This window comes from Agelaius phoeniceus, chromosome 7, assembly GCF_051311805.1.
Source record: "Agelaius phoeniceus isolate bAgePho1 chromosome 7, bAgePho1.hap1, whole genome shotgun sequence".
Classification (NCBI taxonomy): Eukaryota; Metazoa; Chordata; class Aves; order Passeriformes; family Icteridae; genus Agelaius; species Agelaius phoeniceus.
Genome location: NC_135271.1, coordinates 35127134 through 35146595, shown reverse-complemented (window position 1 = coordinate 35146595; position 19462 = coordinate 35127134). Strand labels below are relative to the sequence as shown.

General features: G+C 57.7%; 3 protein-coding genes across 7 annotated transcripts in view; all 3 read right to left on the bottom strand.

Moving 5' to 3' along the window:
- Positions 1–6508, bottom strand: part of NHEJ1 (non-homologous end joining factor 1) — a 41967-nt gene extending 35459 nt beyond the window's left edge. For 3 of the 5 annotated variants that reach the window (XM_077181548.1, XM_054636765.2, XM_077181551.1), the window contains exons 1-5: positions 6391–6508; positions 5662–5847; positions 4607–4816; positions 2068–2206; positions 527–585 (exon numbers count right to left, since the gene is read on the bottom strand). In XM_077181548.1, coding sequence (XP_077037663.1) covers positions 527–585; positions 2068–2206; positions 4607–4816; positions 5662–5847 — 594 coding nt within the window. In that variant the 5' untranslated portion in view covers positions 6391–6508. Of the gene's footprint in view, positions 1–526; positions 586–2067; positions 2207–3229; positions 3493–4606; positions 4817–5661; positions 5848–6390 lie in introns of those variants that run through there. The other 2 variants (XM_077181549.1, XM_077181550.1) reach the window with 2 other exon arrangements.
- A 1584-nt stretch (positions 6509–8092) lies between these two features.
- Positions 8093–13424, bottom strand: SLC23A3 (solute carrier family 23 member 3). The gene is made up of 12 exons (XM_054636806.2): positions 12471–13424; positions 12044–12204; positions 11533–11627; positions 11135–11208; positions 10657–10838; positions 10380–10503; positions 9918–10065; positions 9584–9837; positions 9289–9394; positions 9047–9214; positions 8749–8844; positions 8093–8581 (listed from the first exon to the last, which is right to left on the bottom strand). Exons 1-12 carry the CDS (start codon positions 12576–12578, stop codon positions 8250–8252), a joined length of 1848 nt encoding a protein of 615 aa, XP_054492781.2. The 5' UTR covers positions 12579–13424; the 3' UTR covers positions 8093–8249.
- Positions 13425–13510: 86 nt separating this feature from the next.
- Positions 13511–19416, bottom strand: CNPPD1 (cyclin Pas1/PHO80 domain containing 1). Its single transcript, XM_054636809.2, has 8 exons — positions 19188–19416; positions 18905–19007; positions 16951–17032; positions 16270–16390; positions 16053–16181; positions 15814–15875; positions 15448–15565; positions 13511–14949 (listed from the first exon to the last, which is right to left on the bottom strand). The coding sequence occupies exons 1-8, from the start codon at positions 19254–19256 to the stop codon at positions 14317–14319; spliced, it is 1317 nt and encodes a 438-aa protein (XP_054492784.2). The 5' UTR covers positions 19257–19416; the 3' UTR covers positions 13511–14316.
- Positions 19417–19462: the final 46 nt, after the last annotated feature.

The following is a 19462-nucleotide window of genomic DNA, read 5'->3' as shown; positions in this document are numbered from 1 at the left end:
CACACATCTGATTTTAGAGCTGAGTGTGCCAAGGGGACAGTGATAGGCAGAGCATGGATACCATGCTGAAAAGCTCTCGTCCCCACAATGTGACACTGCAAAATCACCTCTAAAAGCAACAGGTGAACTAAAAAGGGATGGCTTCTCCTCATTCACCTGATCCCTGCCTGCCATCAGCAGCAGTGTTTGGGTCCACAGCAAGTCTGGGAGGCAGGTGAATACAGCGAATATGCCCCAGTGATGGCACCCTCCTGTGAAGCAGCCAGCCTGGCTCGCACCTCTGGCAGCTCCCAGCAACCAGGCAGTTCCCATCCAGCCATGTCAGCCCGTTCCCTGCTCTGCTAGGCCTAGAGATGAGGTGCAAGGACACAAAGAGGGCTGTGGGAGAGCCAGAGGGCATGACCCCTCTTTAGGCAAGTCTAGCTATCCCCATCAGTGCTCCCATGCAGCCTGGCACACCTCACACTGCAGCTGCTGATGAAACCACCCCTTGGGCAAAGGAGAGAGGACTTGCACCGTTCCTTACCTCAGCCACGAAGTTCTGCTGAAACGTCTCCTCCCGGAAGGGCTCTGTCCGCAGGCGGTCTGCAAGGGAGACAGGGATCAGCCTGGGCAGGTTGGGCCAGACTTCCCCCCCCAGCTTCCCCTTTCCCTGACCATAGGGTGAGGATGCTGCAGGGGAAAAGCTCCAGCACGCTCTTCCCAGAATCAGCAGGAAACACCAGCAGGCCTCTTGGGCTAGGGACATATCATTTGGTTAGCAGAAGGTGCAAGGACCATAAGGAAGTTGGAAAAGCATGGTTGAGCCTGCTGAAGCAGACAGCAGCCAGGCAGAGCCAATAGTCCATCCACACTTGTCCCGCACTTCCAAGTAGGGAACGGTGGCAGGACACGCTCAACACCATTCCCAGACCTTCCAGCTAGAACAAGCTGTCTGAGTCTGTGGGACAGGGCACTGCTTGTCCAGCTGCTCAAATGAAGGTGTGAGCCAGCCTGTGTCCTCCTCTTGCAGGACAGGGACAAACCCCTGTTATATTCTGCTCTGCACCTTGTCCAAAACACTAATTTTTCCACATTGTTGCTAAGATGTAGACTGGAGAAGCAGCTGGCTGGATTTGCTCAGCCACTAGGGTGCAATGCTTCCTCCCAGCTTTCTGCCCTGCACCAAGTAAGGGACAAGAGAGGCCAGCTGCTCAGCAGCATCAGTGCCTGGACCCAAGACAGGTTGTCCAGGCTGCTCCAAGCCCTGCAGAGATTGCATGCAGCAGGATAGAGGGAAGTGCAGCTGGCCAATGCAGCTCTAGTGCACCTACGGGGCAGATCCAGGCTCCTGTAGTGGGGGCACCAGTCATGGGACAGGGTCTGGACCACAGTATCTTCCTGGATGTGATACACAAGCCTGGCCTGCCCCCCATTAGTCTCTGCATGCTCAGGGCACCATGCTCCTGCAGAAGTGCAGGTATCACCTGTGGCAGCAGGAGAAAGCATGGCAGTAGCAAGGGATGACCCAAAAAACAGCGCCCAGCCAACCTCCATAGGTGGGGAACAAACCACCCCCCAAGGTGGCTCCCCCTGCCCCATGTCCTACCCAGGGGGGCTACGGTGTGCCCATCAGCCTGATGGCAAAGTGGGCTGGGCACTGGAGGAGGGCCCATGAGCACAGCTGCTCTTCCCACATTTGGGAGAGCTCAGAGCCCCTGGGTGCTGTCCAAGCACTCAGTGAGCTACTGCACTTGGGAAGGGAGCCTGACACCACTGCAGGGCCAGCCCTTGAGGCTTCCCCGCTGGCTCCTGGGGACCAGCCAGGTGCTCTCAGAGTACTGGAGAGCCCCTTGGCCACTCCCCAACTCCTACAGCTATCGGTCAAGGGCTGCTCCTCCCCCAGCTCACCCCAGAGGCTACTGCACTTGGGAAGGGAGCTGCTCCCAGCCTTCTGGCTACTGTTTTGCTGCTGGCTTAGCTAAGTATGAAACACAAGCCAGGCTGGGTAACAGCCAGAGGGAGCAAAGCACGCCAGCCCAGTGCTAAGGAGGAAACTTGCTCTCTGCCCCAGGCATCCCTCCTCACCTCTGCTGAGAGTGGCCCCGCTCTCCCTGTAATCTTCAATCTCAGCATCCTTCTGGAGCAGCAGGGAAATCAGCTCTTGCACCTGGCACTGCAGCACCAGATTCATCTGGATCAGGGGCCGCACGAGGTGACGGGACACCTACAACAGAGGAGGGGTGCTCTAGGAAAGGTCCAGGTCCAGGAAGGCACACAGCTGTCCTCAGAATGGTCAGAGCAGGGCACGCAGCAAGGTCTTAGCAAGAGCTGCAGCCCACGTCACACAGGGCTCCACAAAATACCCCACATCTCACACACATCCAGTGGGAAAAGGATGTGAGCTGGGAGAAGGCAGGCCAGATGCTGTGAGACATATCCCTCCATCCCAACCCCATCCTTTCACAGCTGAGGCTGCAGCAGGCGAGAGCTTAGGTGGGAGAAGCAGGGATAGGCAGTGTTCCACCCACTACCTGGGGTGCAACAGGAAACAGAGAGCCCCTCATGTGCCACCCAGACCCTCCCCATGGCTCTGCACACCTCATGGCACATTCCTATGCAGGAAACGGGAATGGCTGGGTGAAAAACCAGAAAGCTCCAAGGTGTCAAACTGTGGCTTCATGAACAGGAGAGGCACTCCCAGGGAAGTAAGATCAAAAGCAAAAGAGATCTCAACAGGCAGGACTTGTGCATGCTCCCCATTGCAGCCCCCACTGCAGTGTGCCCTCTAAGCTTACACCACACAAGTCTCATGCAGAGCCCTGGGCATGTCCTCTGTCTCAGAGCCCAGCTGGGCCATCCTGGCCCAGCAGGAACACAAAGCAGCCTCTCTCCTATCACCTCCTTCAGTCTCTGGAAGGGTATTTGAGATCCCGAACCTATTGTGTCCCTTGTTTCTGTGGCCAGGCTGAGTCCATGGGTGAGAGGACAGCAAACCCAGCATTGCTCCCAAAGCATTCTCACTCCTATGGCAAGCCCACAGTGGGCTCTGTGCTTTGCCCACCCCCAGATATGAGCCCAGAGGTGATGGCCATCACCCACTGGAGCACTTGGAGTGCACCACCTGCAGCAGAGGTGGGATGGGCTGAGCCAGGTAGGCTCTATGCCTTCCTCAAGCCCCTGGCTGGGGCAGAGTTGATCCCCATCACTGCATCCACCAGCCACACTCAGCACCCCAGCTGCTTCCCACCTCCGTGGTGTCTTGCAGAGATCCAGTGTGTGTCCACGATGAAGTAGAGGAGCAGCCAGGAAGAGGGCCTTTGCACCTCATCAGCTCAGCCAGGACCCCGATTACCGGCTCCCCAGCTCAACCCTGACGGTGCGAGCAGCCCCCACAGCAGCTGGGGAACCCGGCTGTGCCCCCGCCATGCCCAAGCACAGCCGTTCGGGGGCAGAGGCACCGCGGCCGGCAGCGGGAGCGGGAGCGGGGCTCCGGGGCTGCGGGGCGCTGCCTCCCGCCGGCGGCAGGGCCGCAGCGCCGTGCCGGGCCCGGGCTCCGCCGGGCGGTTCGCGGGCGCCGGGCGCCCTCTTGTGCGCGCAGGGACGCAGGGCCCGGGGGGAGCCCCACCTGCAGGGGTCCGCAGGGGCTGCCGCTGCAAACGCAACGTGCCCGTGAAAGAGCAAACCCTTAAAAGCCGGGAGAATCCGGCTTTTTCCGCCTGTCGTGACAGACCACCTGCAGGCCATCTGGGGGTACCCGCTGCTCTGTGCCCTGCTTCGTGACTTGCTCCTAAAGAGAACAGCATCATTCTGCTCTACAGAGTGCTGGCAGGGCATCACCCCACACTGGACATAGAATTATCTAAAGGTTTGCTTTGGAAGGGATTTTTGATATAACTCACTAGATCAGGTTGTTATAGGCCCATCCAGCCTGGTCTTGAACACTTTCAGGAATGGAACATCCATAACTTCTCTGGGCAACCTGCTCCAGTGCCTCATCACCCTCATAATTGAGACTTTTTTCCTAGCAGCAAATCTAAATGTCTCCTCTTACAGTTGAAAAACTTTTCTCCTTGTCCTATCACAATCTGCCCACGTAAAAAGCTGTTCTCCCTCTTTTTTAATAAGCCCTCTTCAAGTACTGGAAGGCTGCAATGAGGTCTCTCCAGAGCCTTCTCTTCTCCATGCCAAACAATCCCATCTCTTGCAACCTTTGCCTTTGCTATTGCACAAAGACCTTTGTCTTTGTAGGAGAGGAGCTCCAGCCCTTTTATCATCTTTGTGGCTCTCCTCTGGACCCTTTCTAACATGTCAATGTTTTTCTTGTGCCAAGCACCCCATATTTGGATGCAGAACTCCAGATGGGCTCTCACAAGGACATTTCACTTATGCCCCAGCAGCAACATGTGCTGGGACATCCCTGTGTAACTGCATGGCACAAACCAAAGCCTCAATGGGGAGAAATGGGGACAGTAAGCCTTGGGAGAGGCAGAAGGCAACCTACAGTCACCAGCGTGGCTTGAGACTACACAAAAGCCTCTAAGGAGAGGCCTAAGGAGATAATCCTAAGGAGATAATCCTTCATTTTGGCCACTCCCCTCCCTGAAGTCTCTGCAGCTTTGCTCACCATGTCCAAGGGAGCCGGGCAGCAGTGGAAGTCCCAGTAGAAGGGCAGTCCTGACAGCTCGCTTTTCACGTGCAGCCTGAGGCCACCGGGAGAGCGGTGGCAGGAGAAGGCAGTGGTGGCACCTGGCTGCCCTGCCAGCAAGGGGCACATCAAGCTGCACAAGTGGTTCAGGAAGGAGGACACGTGGACAGTCAGCCGCTTGTTCAGCTCCTGGGAAAAGGCAAGGTTAGGGGGCACAGCACAGCACTGGGGAAAAAACAGCAGAAATCCCAGCACCAAAGGAGTGAAACTACTGCATGTTCCACAGCAAAAAACCATCCCTGGGCCTTGGCCTCCAGCTGACATGACATTCCTCACTGATTCTCCCAAGCCAGCCATGCTGGGAAGATTCCCCTATCCTGCCAGTCCAGGATGGGCAGGGTGCAGCAGTCTGCACTAGCACATCTGTTCTGCATGCCACCACAAGCACCATAGCCTGGCTGAGAGCCCACAGCAGGACAATCTGCCAGAGCTGCAGCCATCTCCCATCCCTCCTGCCACCAGCCACTCAGCATTATGTGACACAGGAACACGCCACTCCAATGGCACATGAGGGCCTGGGCACATGGGCTGAGGAGATGAGGCACAGCTCCATGCATTTTTGGGGGCCAAGCTGACAGGATGCCCCATGAGAGACTACTAGCTATGAATGTGAACAGAATCTCTCTGTCATGAGTAGAAGGCAGCCTTGTTTCCAGCTCCTCTTTAGTACATTGACCCTGGGGAAACCAGCTGCCCATCCAGCCCACAAGTGAAGAGACTGTGCCAGCCTCTGTATGCAGACCCACCTGGCTGCCCCAGGCATGCTAAACAGAGTGGCCCACTCTCCCAGAGGAAGGGTGTTTGGCCAAGTGGGGTGACAGGGCTTGGGCAGAGCCACACAGGGACTTCCCAGGTTGGGCATTTGCACCCGAGCCCAGTCAGACCCAGCAGCCATTGTGTCACCAAGCAATTTATGCTGGAATGTCAGCTCCTAGGAGGAGAAAAAGAGGCCCCTGGCCTCTTCAGATACTCACCTTGGACCTTTGTCCCACAGCCTCGGCGTCTGCACTCTCGTACCAGACACTGCTGAGGTCAGAGATCAGCAGGATATAGCCAGTATCCCTGAAGCACACTTTGGCAAGAAAACTGGACTCACCAAAGCGAACAGAAGCCCAGGGCTGGGTCAGGAGGCTGCTTTCCAGCTCCTCGGAGCCCTCCATCTGCAAGAGAGCAACCAGGTCTCTGCCTCAACCCCTGCCCAGGCACACCTGGTCCCTGGGGTGGCCTAAAGGGACCGGCAGTCCCGGCTGGCCCATTTGTGACCCGACAGCACAGAAGTGAGGGTACTCAGCCAGCTCTGGCCACACATGCAAGCAGCAGAGCTGGGGCATGTGTTTGGGGAGCTTGCTGCAGGGCAGGTCCTGCCGCAGCTCACAATAAGCCCCCAGACGCTCCAGCAGGCGCACGGCAGTGGAACTGCTGGCTCCTCGGGCTATCCGCTGCTTGCTGGCGCTAACTCGGCAAGACCTCTACGCCCAAATGAGCATTGAGGCTGCCCCGCCGGCACCGGGCGGGGAGCCGGGCGCTGCACCCTCCTCCTGCTGGGGCATCCCATCCCTGCGCTCCAGGCGAGCCCTGCCGGCAGGGACACCACTGCCGCTTCCCGCTCCTCCCTGGCACGGGCTCCACGCTCCCAAAACACTCGGGGACCCAGCGATCGCGGCTGCCCGCCGGCCTCGGGCTCTGCGGAGCCGCAGCATTACCCGGGGCAGAAGGAGCCGGCGGCCGGGGGATGCAGAGGCTCGGGCTTTTTATCCAAAATTCCTCGGGCTTGCGAGCGGCGCCGGGCCGGGGGCAGGGCGGACTACGGCTCCCGGCATGCTGCTCTCTTCCGCGGCGTGCGGGGCCGGGGCACGCCGGGATGTGCGCTCCCTGCGCTCCGGGAGCGGCCATCGCTTCCCCACAGTGCCCGGAGCGCGCTGCTGTTCCCTTGCCTGCTCACAAGGACAGCGGGCCGAGCTGGCTGCCCCTCTAGAGCGGCCGCGGTTGCCGCAGCGGGTGCCACGGCCGAGATGCTGATGGGGACCGAAATGCTTCAGGATTTTATTGTGCGCTCGCGTCTGCTGCGGAATGTCCCGGCACTAGTGCCCAGCCGGGTACAGCGCCCTGTACAGCCAGAGAGGCAGCGGCAGCGCGGGGCTCCTCCTGTTCCTTGGCCCCAGGTCTATTCCTGAGCCCCAGGGTGCCGGGGCAGGCACGGGCAGGGCACGCACCCGCCCCGCTGCCCTGCCAGGGGTGCGGGACTCGGCCGCTGCAGCACAGTGAGCCCTGCATGGCTGGGGCTGCAAGTGCCTCTGACCCCATGCCTGCGCACAGAGCAGCGTTGTGCCAGCTTGGCACACCACACACCCCAGTTCCCTCCACACTGAGGTCCACCCTAACCCCAGGCACTGATTTCCAAACCTCATCACCCATTCTCTGACTGTGATCCCCCACCAGCACACCGTGCATTGAGGCCATCCAGGCTGGGCCGACACACTGCTCCTGATGCACTGCCCCTGAGTCTCCCATTTGCGCTCTTTGCACACACCCCTCCACTCACCCCTCTCCCCAGCATGCAAGCTATAGCCACCTCCCAGGGCAGTGTGGTCATGGCACAGGGTTTGCATCCTGACAGGGTGTCAGGGAACATGGGAGTAGGCAAGGACTTTGCAGTGCAGGACAGACTAGCTTGCATCATCGGGCTTGGAGTGTAGGACCCAGCTGGACTTCAGGCACAGCTGAAATTTAAGGTCAGATGGGGGTGCTAGTTGGATGAGGATGAGCTGGGCATTATCCTGCTTTGTACAGCTGTGGGGGTCACAACGAGCTGGGGAAAGAGAGCTCACCCCTAGGGATCTGCATACACAGTGCCACCTCATCCCTCCCACCCTTCACCCATCTTTGGGTGTTTCACCTTGGGACTAGGTGGAGGGAGATGATGTTCTTCAGGGAAATCCACTATTGGCTACTGTAGTCACAAGAGCAATGCCTAGGGGGCATTTATATGGTGAGCCCTACTGGGACAATCGACTGTAGGTGAAAGGCTGTTCATTGTTTGGGAAACTGAGCTGAGTTGCACTCCCAGCCTGGAGCATCCTGGAGTGCCCGAGCACTGGTATCTACCTGGTGCCATAGGCACAACTGGGACGTGGCAGGGACACAGCAGGACAGCCAGTCATTCCTGAGCACAGTGCCAGCAGGTGAGCATAGCCACAGTGACAGTCCTTTGGGGCTGACCAAAGCACTGAACCCTCCCCATGTCATCTCCATAGGGTGATGGTGGATTTTACAGGTACCCACATCCTCAGCTGCAGTGGCACCAGGTGGCCCTGCCCTCCTGTCGCAGTCCTCAGGACAACAGGGGAGTCCATAGGTAAATCCCACCTGGAAAGAAAATCCACGGAAAAGGCAAAGTTGGTTGAAGGTTTTTATATCTTGCTCTCAAGCAGGGAAATTAGGTTTGTGTTAGGAGGGTGGAAGCTCAGTCCTGGAGGGCTTCAGAAATGAGGAGCAAAGTGGCTCACAAGCTGCCTTGAGGGCACAGCCCTGTTTTCACACGAGGCACCCCCAGACGACAGGGTCAGGCCACAGTGTGCCAGGCAGGCATGTCTGTCTGGCTTGGCCTTATTGCTGGCTGCAGCTCACCAGAGCTGGGTTTGGGGAGCAGGTGTGTCCCTTCCCCCGGCCCAGCAGTCCCCTCCTCAGTGGCACAGCTGCCTTCCTCCTCTTCCTCACTCCTCGGGCAGAGGAAGCAGCATGGAAAGGCTTTGCAGGAAGATGGCAGCAGCCTCCTTAGCCCAGTGGGGAGCCTGTATGCTTGGCTGGCTTCCCCTCTCTCTCCATGGAGGTGACAGTCTCCAGCTCTGGCTTTCCATGGCTGCTCAGGAAGCAGCCCTCGTTCCTCCAGTGTTCCTGCAAGCAGGAAGGTAGGCAGTGAAATGGGAATCCCTTCCTCCTACCCCACATCAGCCCCAGCACGCTCAGTAGGACTGGCTGGAGGCAGAGCTGATGGTTTGCCCCATAGACAGATGCAGTCCTCAGAGCAGGGTATATGCAGAACATCCAGGGCAGCCCCTCACCTGAAACCGTGTTCTCCAGAAAAAATGACAAGAAGCCAGTTAAGAAGACAGGGACCATAAGCAGGGAGAGGAAGAGGAGGTCCAGTGGCACCCAGCCTGCAAGGACAGTGCCAGAATCAGCCAGGAGGTCCCAGCCCAGCCAGGGAAAAGGGGCATGAGCAGCCATGGCAGAATCAGGGATTCAGGAGGTAGCTGCCTGCTGCCATGTGCTGACCCAGCCTCCCAGAACACTGGAGATGTGTGCTCACCGTGCCATGGGACTCAAGGCTTTGCCTTGCCTGGGGAATGTCGCTCATACCTGTGGCCAGGGGAGCCAGAGCCGTGCCGAACCAGCGCGGTACCAGCAGTGCCATGAACATGGCAAAGCCAACAATGAAGATGTTCCTCCCTGAGTCAATGTCTGTGTACTGGAAGTAGGAGATCCCCGTGCCCACAGCCACGGCGTAGGTTACACAAAGCACCCCTCCTGCGAGGGGCAGGAGTCAGGAGGTGCCAGGCAGGCTGCAGGCACCACAGCAAGGGGCAGGGCGGGGTACCCACCGTGAACTGCCAGTGGGACATGGGTGAGCAGCCCTGCCAGCCTCGGGGACAGGCCCAGCACCATGCACAGCAGGGCGCTTACTTGCACTGAGTGGCGAGAGCCAGCCTGGGAAAGAAGAGTGGGAAAGTGAGGATGGGTAGCATCACCCCCTGCTCTGTCTCCCACCCCCTTCTGCTACACACACCTGCCTTTCCCAGCGCTGGCTCGGTGGCAGCCTGGCAATTACAAGTCCTGCACACCTGCTCGACTGCCTCCCCATCCCCTGCCAACCCATTTCCCCCTGCTTTGGCATACCTGCGTGAGGCCAGCAGCACAGGTATTCGCAATGCTGGAGGCCGTGCCCCCTGCGGTGCCCAGCAGTCCCGCCAGGAGGCTGCCCAGCCCTTCCATGCACAGCCCCCGGTTACAGGCGTGGGGGGACAGCCGGGGGGCTCGCAGCAGCCTCCCACACAGCACGTAGCAGCCCACAGAGTTCATGCTGCAGCCCATGGCCATGGCGATGCCCACTGCCAGCGCCCGGGGCGTGAGCAGCGGCCACCTCCATGCTCCTGCAGCAGAGGGAAAAGGGACAGGTGATAGAAATCCTGTCCAAACCTGGATGTCTGCACTCAACCCTGCTGCCCCCCACCTGCATAGGGGATGCGGATCCAAGGGGCATTGGAGGTGCTGTTGGCCCAGGACAGCTGTGCCATGGTCACGTCCAGTGATTCCCAGGGAATGTGGAAGTAGCTGAGGATGGCACAGACAATGCAGACACCAGCAAATGAGAGCAGTACCTGCAAGGCAAAAGGGGACCCTCAGCAGGGGACCCTCCTCCCCTGCCTGTCCTGGCAGAACCCCATCCTTGTCCTCATGCATCTCCCAAGGAGTCATGCCACATCTCCCCTTACCCCTGCAGGAAGCATCCCAAGCTGGTCTGCTCCAACACCCTAGGTCCTCAACACTTCCCCAGAAGCATCCATGTTCTGGGAGCTGCACCCGAGCTTTTCATGCCTCCCTGTGCTCCAGGTCTCACCTAACCCCACGCCAAAGAGCCAGGCTTGGAGAGAGAGGCCTGGTGACAGTGAAGAGAGCAGACAAACCACAGTACCGAGAATGTGCGCAGGGTGGGAGCTGAATACTCTGTGGAGCCCTCCCAGGCATGGGGCCAGGCACAGAAGGGCAGGCGGCAGGACCGCAGGTGTTGGGAGAAGGTGACAGTGAGGAGCATGAGCCTAGGAGAGTGAGCACAGGTCACCACACAGCATCACAGTCACTGATGGGGCCCCAAATGTGCACTGTGCACTGCAGGGGTGCCCCATCCCTGTCCTGCTGATGAAAGAAAGGCCCAGGAGCTGCCCACCACTACAGCCCCTGGGCTCACATACAGCAGGGCTACTCCCCAGTTGGTGGAGCAGAAGAAAGCAGCTTCCTTGTATGCAGAGAGCCCAATGATGGAGAGGCTGGGGGCCAGGACCATGGGCCCGCAGTGCCGCGCTGCCCACCCACACACACCAAACACTCCCAGCACCAGCTGAATCAGCCCAGAGATCAGCACTGCTCCAGACACCTGTAAGAGGAAAGGATGGGCCTGTGGGGCAGGGTACATGGAGAGCAGTCCATCACCTTCCCTTGGCCCCATTCCCACTCCCCCAGCAGCAGGGAGCAAGTGCTTGTTTCATGTGCTCTGCTCACCCCAAGCACAGAGAAACATATATGTGGACATGCATCATGATCCCCGTTGCCTTCACAACTCTCTTCATGGCAAATCCCAAGAAAAGAGACTGGGGGTGCAGGGATATGGGTGACAAGTGGAAAGCTAATGGAGCAGGATAGGGACTCCCATTCCAGCACAGGAGCACCCACCTCTTGCAGTGAGTCAGCCCAGCTCCCTGTGTCTCTGCAATGAGGTACAAGGCACGTACTGGCCATGGCTGTGCCTGGAAGGGAATTTTGGAAGGGTGGGATGGGCATGGATCCTGGGCTTCTGGAGCTGTGTCCAAGAGGCTGCAGTAAGGTGGCTGGCTGCAGAAGGGGAAGTGTGCCAGCATCTCCGTCCCCATAAACCCTGGCCCTGGGGAAGTGACCAGATACATTGCAAGTGCACTCAGGAGTGAGGAGGGTGCTGTGCAGCATCACCAGAAGGGCCAGCAGGCAGGACCCCTTGCTACCCCTAATCCCTACTCCACCTACCATCATTGCCATTCCCCTGGCACCAGCACGGCCCAGGCCCTAAGGGACACAGGCTCCAGGGCTGTGCTTACCATTCCTGTCTGTGCTGGCACCAGGGGACAGGTGGGAGCTCAGCACCATGGCAGGGATCAGGTACTCAAAGGATGGAATTTGAACCAGCGGCAACCTGAGGAAGGGGACAACAACGGCACATTAGGGAGGAAGGACAGGGAAGGGAACAGGGCTGCTCCAAAAGCCCAGGCTGCCAGAGGAACAGGGGCAGGAAGGGAAGCAGATAAGAACCCCAAAGTGGCAGGAGGTTACCCCATATTCTACATGTGCCCTAGTACAACCCAAGTGACAGCACATGGAGTGAATGCAGATATCAGAGGCTTTGCTGAATCCCATACCCAGCCTGTGTGGGCAGTACAGGCATCAGATGGTGTGAAGGAGCTGTGTATGATGTTGGAGCAAGGCAGTGAGGAGCTGGAGGGAAAGTTTTTCTAGAGGTGTGTGTGAGAAGGAGGGGACATCTGTGACAACTGTGCAGAGATGCAGCACAAAGAGGTTTCCCTTGTGCCCCTTCCCACTTCCCTTGCTCACCGGCTCCCCAGGGTGGTCTGCAGCACTGTGGAGATGCCGCAGGCAAAGAGGCTTCGTGCCAGCAGCTTGCTGGTGGTGTGGGCATGAGGTGGCTCCTGGGGCAGGGTGGGCAGCAGGAGGAGGTGGAAGATGCAGAGCAAGGAGGTCTGCACAGCCAGGTGCTGTGCAAGGAAGAGATGGAGCAGTCACAACTCCTTGCAACATCCAGAGCTGCAGCTCCCCATGCCCAGGCCCCCTGAGAGGGTGGATGCCCACTGACACCACCTGGGTAGCACTCACTACTGCCCACCCCTCTCCCAGCCACACTGACCAGAGCCCTACACACCCTTTTCCTGGCAGGATGCAGCCCTGCCCTGCAATCTGAGAAGATCCCAGCCCTCTCCTCATCATCCCATCTCTCTGGCTGCTCACTGTGGTCCCCCCTTACCTGAAGGGCTAAGCAGCAGCTCATCATCCAGGAGCACATCTTCTGGGAGGAGCAGGATGTGAGCATGGGGCTCCCAGCTCCAGGTGCTCTGCCACGGCCCCCATTCATGCTGCTGCCTTCCCCACACTGCTCCCAGTTTTCGCTGCAGAGGTTGGGCAGGCTCCCACCCCCAAGAGCTCCTCCCAAATCCTCACATGGCTGAACTTCCACCTTCTGCAGGAGCTGCCCCAGGGTTAGCCATTAACTTGAGTTGGTTAGTTATCTGCCTTTGTGGCCAGGAATGTAAGTGTCACCTTGGTTTGTCACCATGAGGGCCAGGTGACAGGCAGCCACAACCAGGCCATCAGACACTATTACAATGCCAGCTACCCACAGCCTGGGTCCCATCACTGCCTCTGTGGGCAAGCACTGGGTAGGCCACAGCCTTGACACCTCTTCCTCCATGTGCTTAGACTACTCCCACCAGCAGTATCCTCCATCTTCAGTATGCCCTGCTCATGCTTGTTGCACCCCAGCATCTGCAGGGGCATCTGCTGCCCTCCTGGTGCAGCCTGGTCTCTAGTGGGTGTCTGTTATATCCCCTATTCTCCTAGGAGAGTACTGAATCCTGCCACTGGACAAGGATGCCAGGGACAGGAGCTGCCTGCTTGGCTGGAAAGGGATGCTCGTGTTTTTGTCACGGGGCAGAGGTGGCTGTGTCAGTGACCTGGTCAAGCCCGTGCTGCTCAAGGCTCACTCATTAACAGGTAAAGCTTTGGAGAGCAAAGAGCAATGAAGAGAACAGGCATTCCCTGCATTCCCAAGGGTGGGGATCTTCCTCTCTCCTGTTGTCCCTGCCTGCACCAGACCTGATATCCCTCCTGTCAGGAGACAGACTGCAGGACAGGCCTTGCAGGTCTCCTGGGCTCACTGGCATCACCTAGGGTTTGCACACTGTCTTGCACAGCAGCTGCAGGAGCAGGCACAGCTGCATGAACATGGCTCTGCTCTGGGGCAGGCATGCTGCCAGTATAGAGCAGCTCAGCAGGACGAGACAGGCACACAGCAAGAACTACTTTTATTGGAAGAGATTTGCATCTACAAAAGAGTGAAAAACAGGTGTAAAATCCACAGTAAAAAGAAGGGGCATGATGAGCTGGCCTGGTCAGCAAGACAAGGTGCCTTCTTCCCACTCTGAGGAGCAGTCAGGCACTGTTTTCTCTCAGACACAGACAGCTGGGGTTTGGGATTGGGTCACAGAGCACCCCAGATTCAAAACACCCAACACAAGCAGGATAAGGAAGTTCAGCACTAACCCCACCTCATCCCCACCAAGCCCAGTGGGGCACAGCTACATCAATGTACCTGCTTGGTGTCACTCTTGCAAGTTCCAAGAAGTGGCCTAACAGCCCCCCAATGTAAAAACTGCTCACTCCCACCTCCTTCAACCTCCTCTCCCGTACCCCAGGCACCCCACCTTCTCACTGGGGTCACTGCCTTAGCCCCTCCACCCTGCACACACAGTCCCAGCCTCCAACATCCCATATGCCACCTCTGTCCAACACCACTCACTACAGGAAGAGGTACAATAATCCCTTTGCACAAGCACCCCAGCCCAAAGGCAACCCATATTTACCCTCCAGCTATTAAGTTCCCACCCCAGCAAGCCAGCTCTATGCCAACCTGTCCCAGCAGCCCCAAGTGAAGAACATCCCTGCCCTAGGTGGGGGGACACAAGTGCTGGTTTGAAAGTAATGCAGGGCCCTTCAGCCCCATGCAGTTCCAGGGATCAGGGGTCCCAGAAGTGCAAGGAAGTGAGTTGTGCCACACTAGAAGGGAAAGGAAAAGGGGCTGCTGTCCTATATTCCTAGCTGGGAAAAATGAAGCTCTTGATTCTACTGAGATCCATTGCAGTATGCAAGAAGCACTGCTTCAGCCCCAGGGGGTCCAGCCAGTCCTCACGGTTGGGGGCTGCATCCCATGTGGGGCCCGCAGTGGCTGAGCAAGCATGGCAGTGCAGCACCGGGGGGGCCGGGAACATGGCAAGTCCAAGAGGGCCAGGCTGGCTGGGGGCTGCACGGGGGGTGGTACGGTTGGATCTCTCACAGGCAGTGGGCACTTTCCGGAAAGGACCGTGTGGGAGGTGCCTGTGTTGGGCCAGATCAGGTGCCTTTGGGTAGGACAGGGCTGTCATCACACTGCTCCACAGGTAGAGTGCAGTCGCTGTGACACCTCCACGATGCGGCTCCTTGGTCGTCTCGTTCTCCCCCAGGCAACGGGTGCAGCTGGCTGAGGAGACATTGGGCAGCTCGGGCTGGGGTTGGTCAGGGGCTGGTGCTGGCTGGGCATTCAGCTGGCATCTCCCCTCTTCGGGGAACAGCACAGGCCGGGGGGCTGCAGTGCTGACACTCCTTAGGCACACAGACCGGTGCACCACGGCAATGGAGGCGAAGATGGCTGCGAAGCCCGTCAGGTACACCACACCCAGGAGGCAGGCCAGCTAGGGAGAAAGAAGCCAAATGTTAGCCCAGACACCCCCCACCAGCCATGATGCAGCATGGCCACGATCAACCCAGCAGCGTGACAGGAAAAAGCATCACCAGCTCCAGGGCTGTATGCCGAGAGCAGGCAGCCACTGCTAACAGTGGGCAGCACACAGCCTGCCCAAAGCTGGGCCTAAATATCACAAACCAAAATGCCCCAGCTAAAAGCCAACAGCTCCTGTTCAAAGCCCTAGCTGGTACCCAGCTGCCTCCATGCCACCACCATGTCCTTGCACCACGACTTACAGGGCTGTCGTCTAGCACAGGACACACTACCCAGCACCAGGCTGCAGTGCCTCAGGCAGTGCAGCTACAAATCAGCATCTTCTGACAGCTTCCCTTTTCAACAGAGAATAAACCAAGATGCTGTTCTCTTGGAAAAGAGGGTCCTGCTCCAAATCCACAGCCTGCTGGGTCCCATCTTCTTGCAATTAGCTGCTCTCCTATGCCCTTACCTTCACCACTTGCTGGTAGAACTGGCCCAGCACATGCTGCCACATGGACTGCTCCATGAGGACACACAGATCTGTGTAGGTGAACCAGCCACGCCACATGCCCTGTTTTTCAGCCACACTGCAAGAAAGAAAAAAAAAAAAAAAAGGAATGATGGACACGATATGGACCTTCCCCATAAAAGCAGCTTCAGCCCAGGTAGGCTTGGAGAAGACCCTGCTTAAGCTCTGTAGAAAGGAGCTGCAGAGCCTAGCTAAGGCTCAAAGGTGGCCCAGCCTCTTATTGCACTGCAGCAGGGCCATCTCCAAGCAGGGGCAGAGCCAGGCTGCAACACAGATAAAGGGCTCCCCCCGACCCTAGACACCTACCGTCCCTCCAGCCAGCTCAGCACTTCAAACAGCTCCCGAGGATCTGTGTAGAGACTCCAGTCCTGCCGGGACAGCAGTTAAAGGTCAGTGCTGTCAGGGCAGGTCACCCAGCACCCAGACACATCTTTCTCTATCCCTTCATGGGAGCATGTGGGAGAAAAACAGAAATCCAGACTCCCCTCGATGTCTCTTTTCCCCTGCTCTGTGAAACAGTTGGCAGCAGTTACAGTTTCACTTACAATGGCGCTCAGGAAGTTCATCTCCAGTGTGTTCATGGTCTGGACGTCCACCTTCCCTGCTGCTCCCCACTCATCGTTGAACACCTCCTCTTCCTCACCCTCATCATACAGATACTTGCTTGCAACCATCTGAAAGCAGCATAAAGGACAGCATCTCAGCCTCCAGTGCGCTCACTTCCCGCCATCCAGCCCAGTTACCCCCCTGCCCACTGCTCACCATGGAGATCAGGAAGAGGTCTGAAGAGGAGATCTGCTGGAGGTATTCAGGGTTCCGGTGCCGGAGTCTCTCAATGTAAACCAGGGCCAACATCATGGAGCAGGGCGAGATGCAAGCTTCCCTGTAGGACAGGACAAGAGCCAATGCTACAAACATCCCAGGCACCAGGACACAACTTGGCTGCTCCCTCCCCGTGCAGACAGTAGGAAGATTTAGCAAATTGCTAGACAGATCACAGCCTTGCCAGCTCTGTGCCAGTTGTCCTGAGCTGCAGCAACAGAAAGTGCCAGGGATGCAGGGTGGGGAGCAGAAAGCCCTGGTTTCTGTTCCCAGGCACAGTCAGCTCCAAACTGAGCAGCCCTGCCTGCAGCACGGCATGCTGTGAGGGCTCAGCTGCCAAGTGGAGACTCCAGGTTCAAATCTGGTTACCCAGGGAGCTGCAGATGCAGCCAGTACTCCCAGTAACAAGAGCACATATGCACCCCAGAGAGCAGGATAAACTCGAAGCCAGCTGCATCAGGAATTCACTGTGCCTGCTGTCCGTGACTCCAGCTTCTCTTTGACACTAATCAGGCCTAGGCAGAAAGCCAGTGGCTGGCCCAGGAGACAAAGTGAGTCACAGGTAAGACCAGAGCTCCAAGTTCTGACACAGGACATAAAGGGACAGGTTTTGCTTCTTACCGAGATACGTGAGACACATATTTCTTCTGGAGTCTGCGGATAGGACTGGGAGCCACTTTCTGCAGCAACTCCACAGCAATATCTAGGACAGAAAAGCACCAAAAGAATTATTGCCGTGTGGTCCAGTCCATGCCCACCTTTCCCCTTCTCCCTACAAACCCATTATGTCTTGGTGTTTGCTCAGCCCTTCAAGTTTAAATTAAACTATGAGGTCTTATCAGAGGTCGGGGACAAGTGAGGAACAAACACACAGGGCAGGCAAATCACAGCAGGAAGAGGATGTGAGTGACCAAGGCCCTGCGGCAGTGCCAGATCAGCAGGTCTGTGTCACAGGGAACCACCAGCAGTCAGCTGCAGAGGAACATCCTGCCCTCACCCTGCAAGACTTCAGACAGCCCTTCTGGAGGCCTTCTTGCTTCTTGGGCCTGATGTCACACCACATCTTCATGGTGCTTTGCTCCCCTCCAACCACCCCTCCAACCACCAGCATCTTCACCCTCCAGATCTCATCAGCACAGATCCAGCTCACCCTACAGCACCCTGAGATGATGGAGTAGGAGGTACCCATGTGACCAGGAGCCTGAAGGCACCAACAGGTACCAAAGCACCGACAGGGTGGAACTGCAGCCCAGCCTGCTTTCCCTGCACTCAGGGACATGCCTCAGCATTCAAGCACAGACACTGACATACTGGCAGATGGCTCCAGCAGCTCCTATCTCACTTCCCTATGCAACAGGACCACCTGGAACATCCCAAGCAGCACCACAGTGGGATGCTAGGCAGGAAGTGCTTTAGACAGGAAAGTTCATTTTGTTTCTGAGCCCTTGGCTGACAGAATTGAGAGCAGAGTTTGTCCCAGCAGTCTTGCATTTCCAGCTACCAGGGGAAGCATCATTGTACCCCTCCTTTCTATATCTCTCCAGCAACTAAGAGAATGCCTGTACACAGGTGTACCAAAACAGATGTCATAGTCCTGGGCCTCACTTTTTGAAAGCAGCTGGTGAAGGAAGGCTGTAAAAGCAGAGCAGCCCATGGACGCATTCTCCATGTGCTACTTTTGCCCCCAGCTGCTGGAACCACAGCATTTCCTGAGTGCAAGGCAATCCTTACAGTTAATAGCCCCCAACAGTTTTCCTGAATGACTGTACTCTTTGAACTTCCATCCATGGAACAATCCCACCTTGCACTCTGGTGTAATGTCAGCCTCAAGCCTCCCTCACACTGTTTGTGTTGGAACTCGTGACTCCCAGCAGTGCCCAGGCAGCTGGCTGCTCTGCCTGGGGCTGCCCTGGCACCACATGCTCAGCATCTTCCTTCCTCCTCACCAAGGCACATCACACACAGCCTCCTGACAACTTTAGACTGTCCCCCTAGCAAGCAGCTCATGGAAATGCTGAGAACTCCACACAGTGAAAGCCCTCTAGCAAACCACTGCATGCCCTTTTCCACTCCTCTCCACCATCATCTGCATGAGCTCCTCAGCCTTAACCCAGCCTTGCCCTTCTGCTCCCCAAAACACTGCGAATTGACAGGCAAAAAAAAAAACGTGATTCAGACAAACACAGCAAGAACTCGTCATCTTGGTGCTCACAACTAAAAGTTGAAAAAAGCCCTGACTGTTTTGCAGAGCACAAGCAATTATCTAAGACAGCTCTGAGCAAGAACAAGCTCACAACCTGCTCTGCCAAGGAATTCACAAGCAATGTAAAGGACTTTATACACCAGTATAACAATGTCAAAAATGCAACAACAACCAGACAGGACAACAAAACAGAGAACAGAAACCATGAGGCTCTGGCATCCTGCCCTGCTGTGTCGTACAGAGTGGGAAAGGCTGAGCAGGGGTGGGATTTGGCGCTGGGGAGGTAGCAGGTGACCTATTGGTCTCGGCCCCTTGGGCTACTTCCAACCCCTTTGACTCAGCATTACCATCTGGGGACAATCAGCAACCCACCTGCCACAGGGCTGGAGAGATTATCCAGGCTGCAGTCTTTGTCCCAGCCATAATAGAGCCGCTTCCGCACTCTCTCGCTCAGCTGCTGGTGCCTGGGCAGGAACTGTGGGCACAGAGAGGAACGTGAGGAAGGCCAGAGCACTCCCATACCGCGCCTTCCACCCCACCCCAGCTCAGGGCTACACGGGGCCGGGGCGTGCGGCCACACGGGGCCCCCGGGAGCGGCGGATAGCGGGATCACCTCGAGGGCCTGCTATGAGCAGGCTGGGCCGCGGACACTCACCGTGAACTCCTGGAACCCACTGAGGGAGAAGGCGCCCTCCTCGTCCAGCAGCAGCTCGTCCAGCTCCATCCTGCCCGCTCGCAGGGCGGGGGCTGACAGATCCCCTCCGGCGATACAGGGCCGGCTGTGAGGGCGCGGTGCCGGTCCGCTCCGAGGCCGAGGCCCGGCGCAGCGTCGGGAGCGGAGCCCTCAAAGCCGCTCCCAGCCTGTTGGCCACGGCCCGTCCTGCCGCCCTTCCTGTTCCGGCGCGGGGGCGCGGCCGCTCCCCGCCCCTG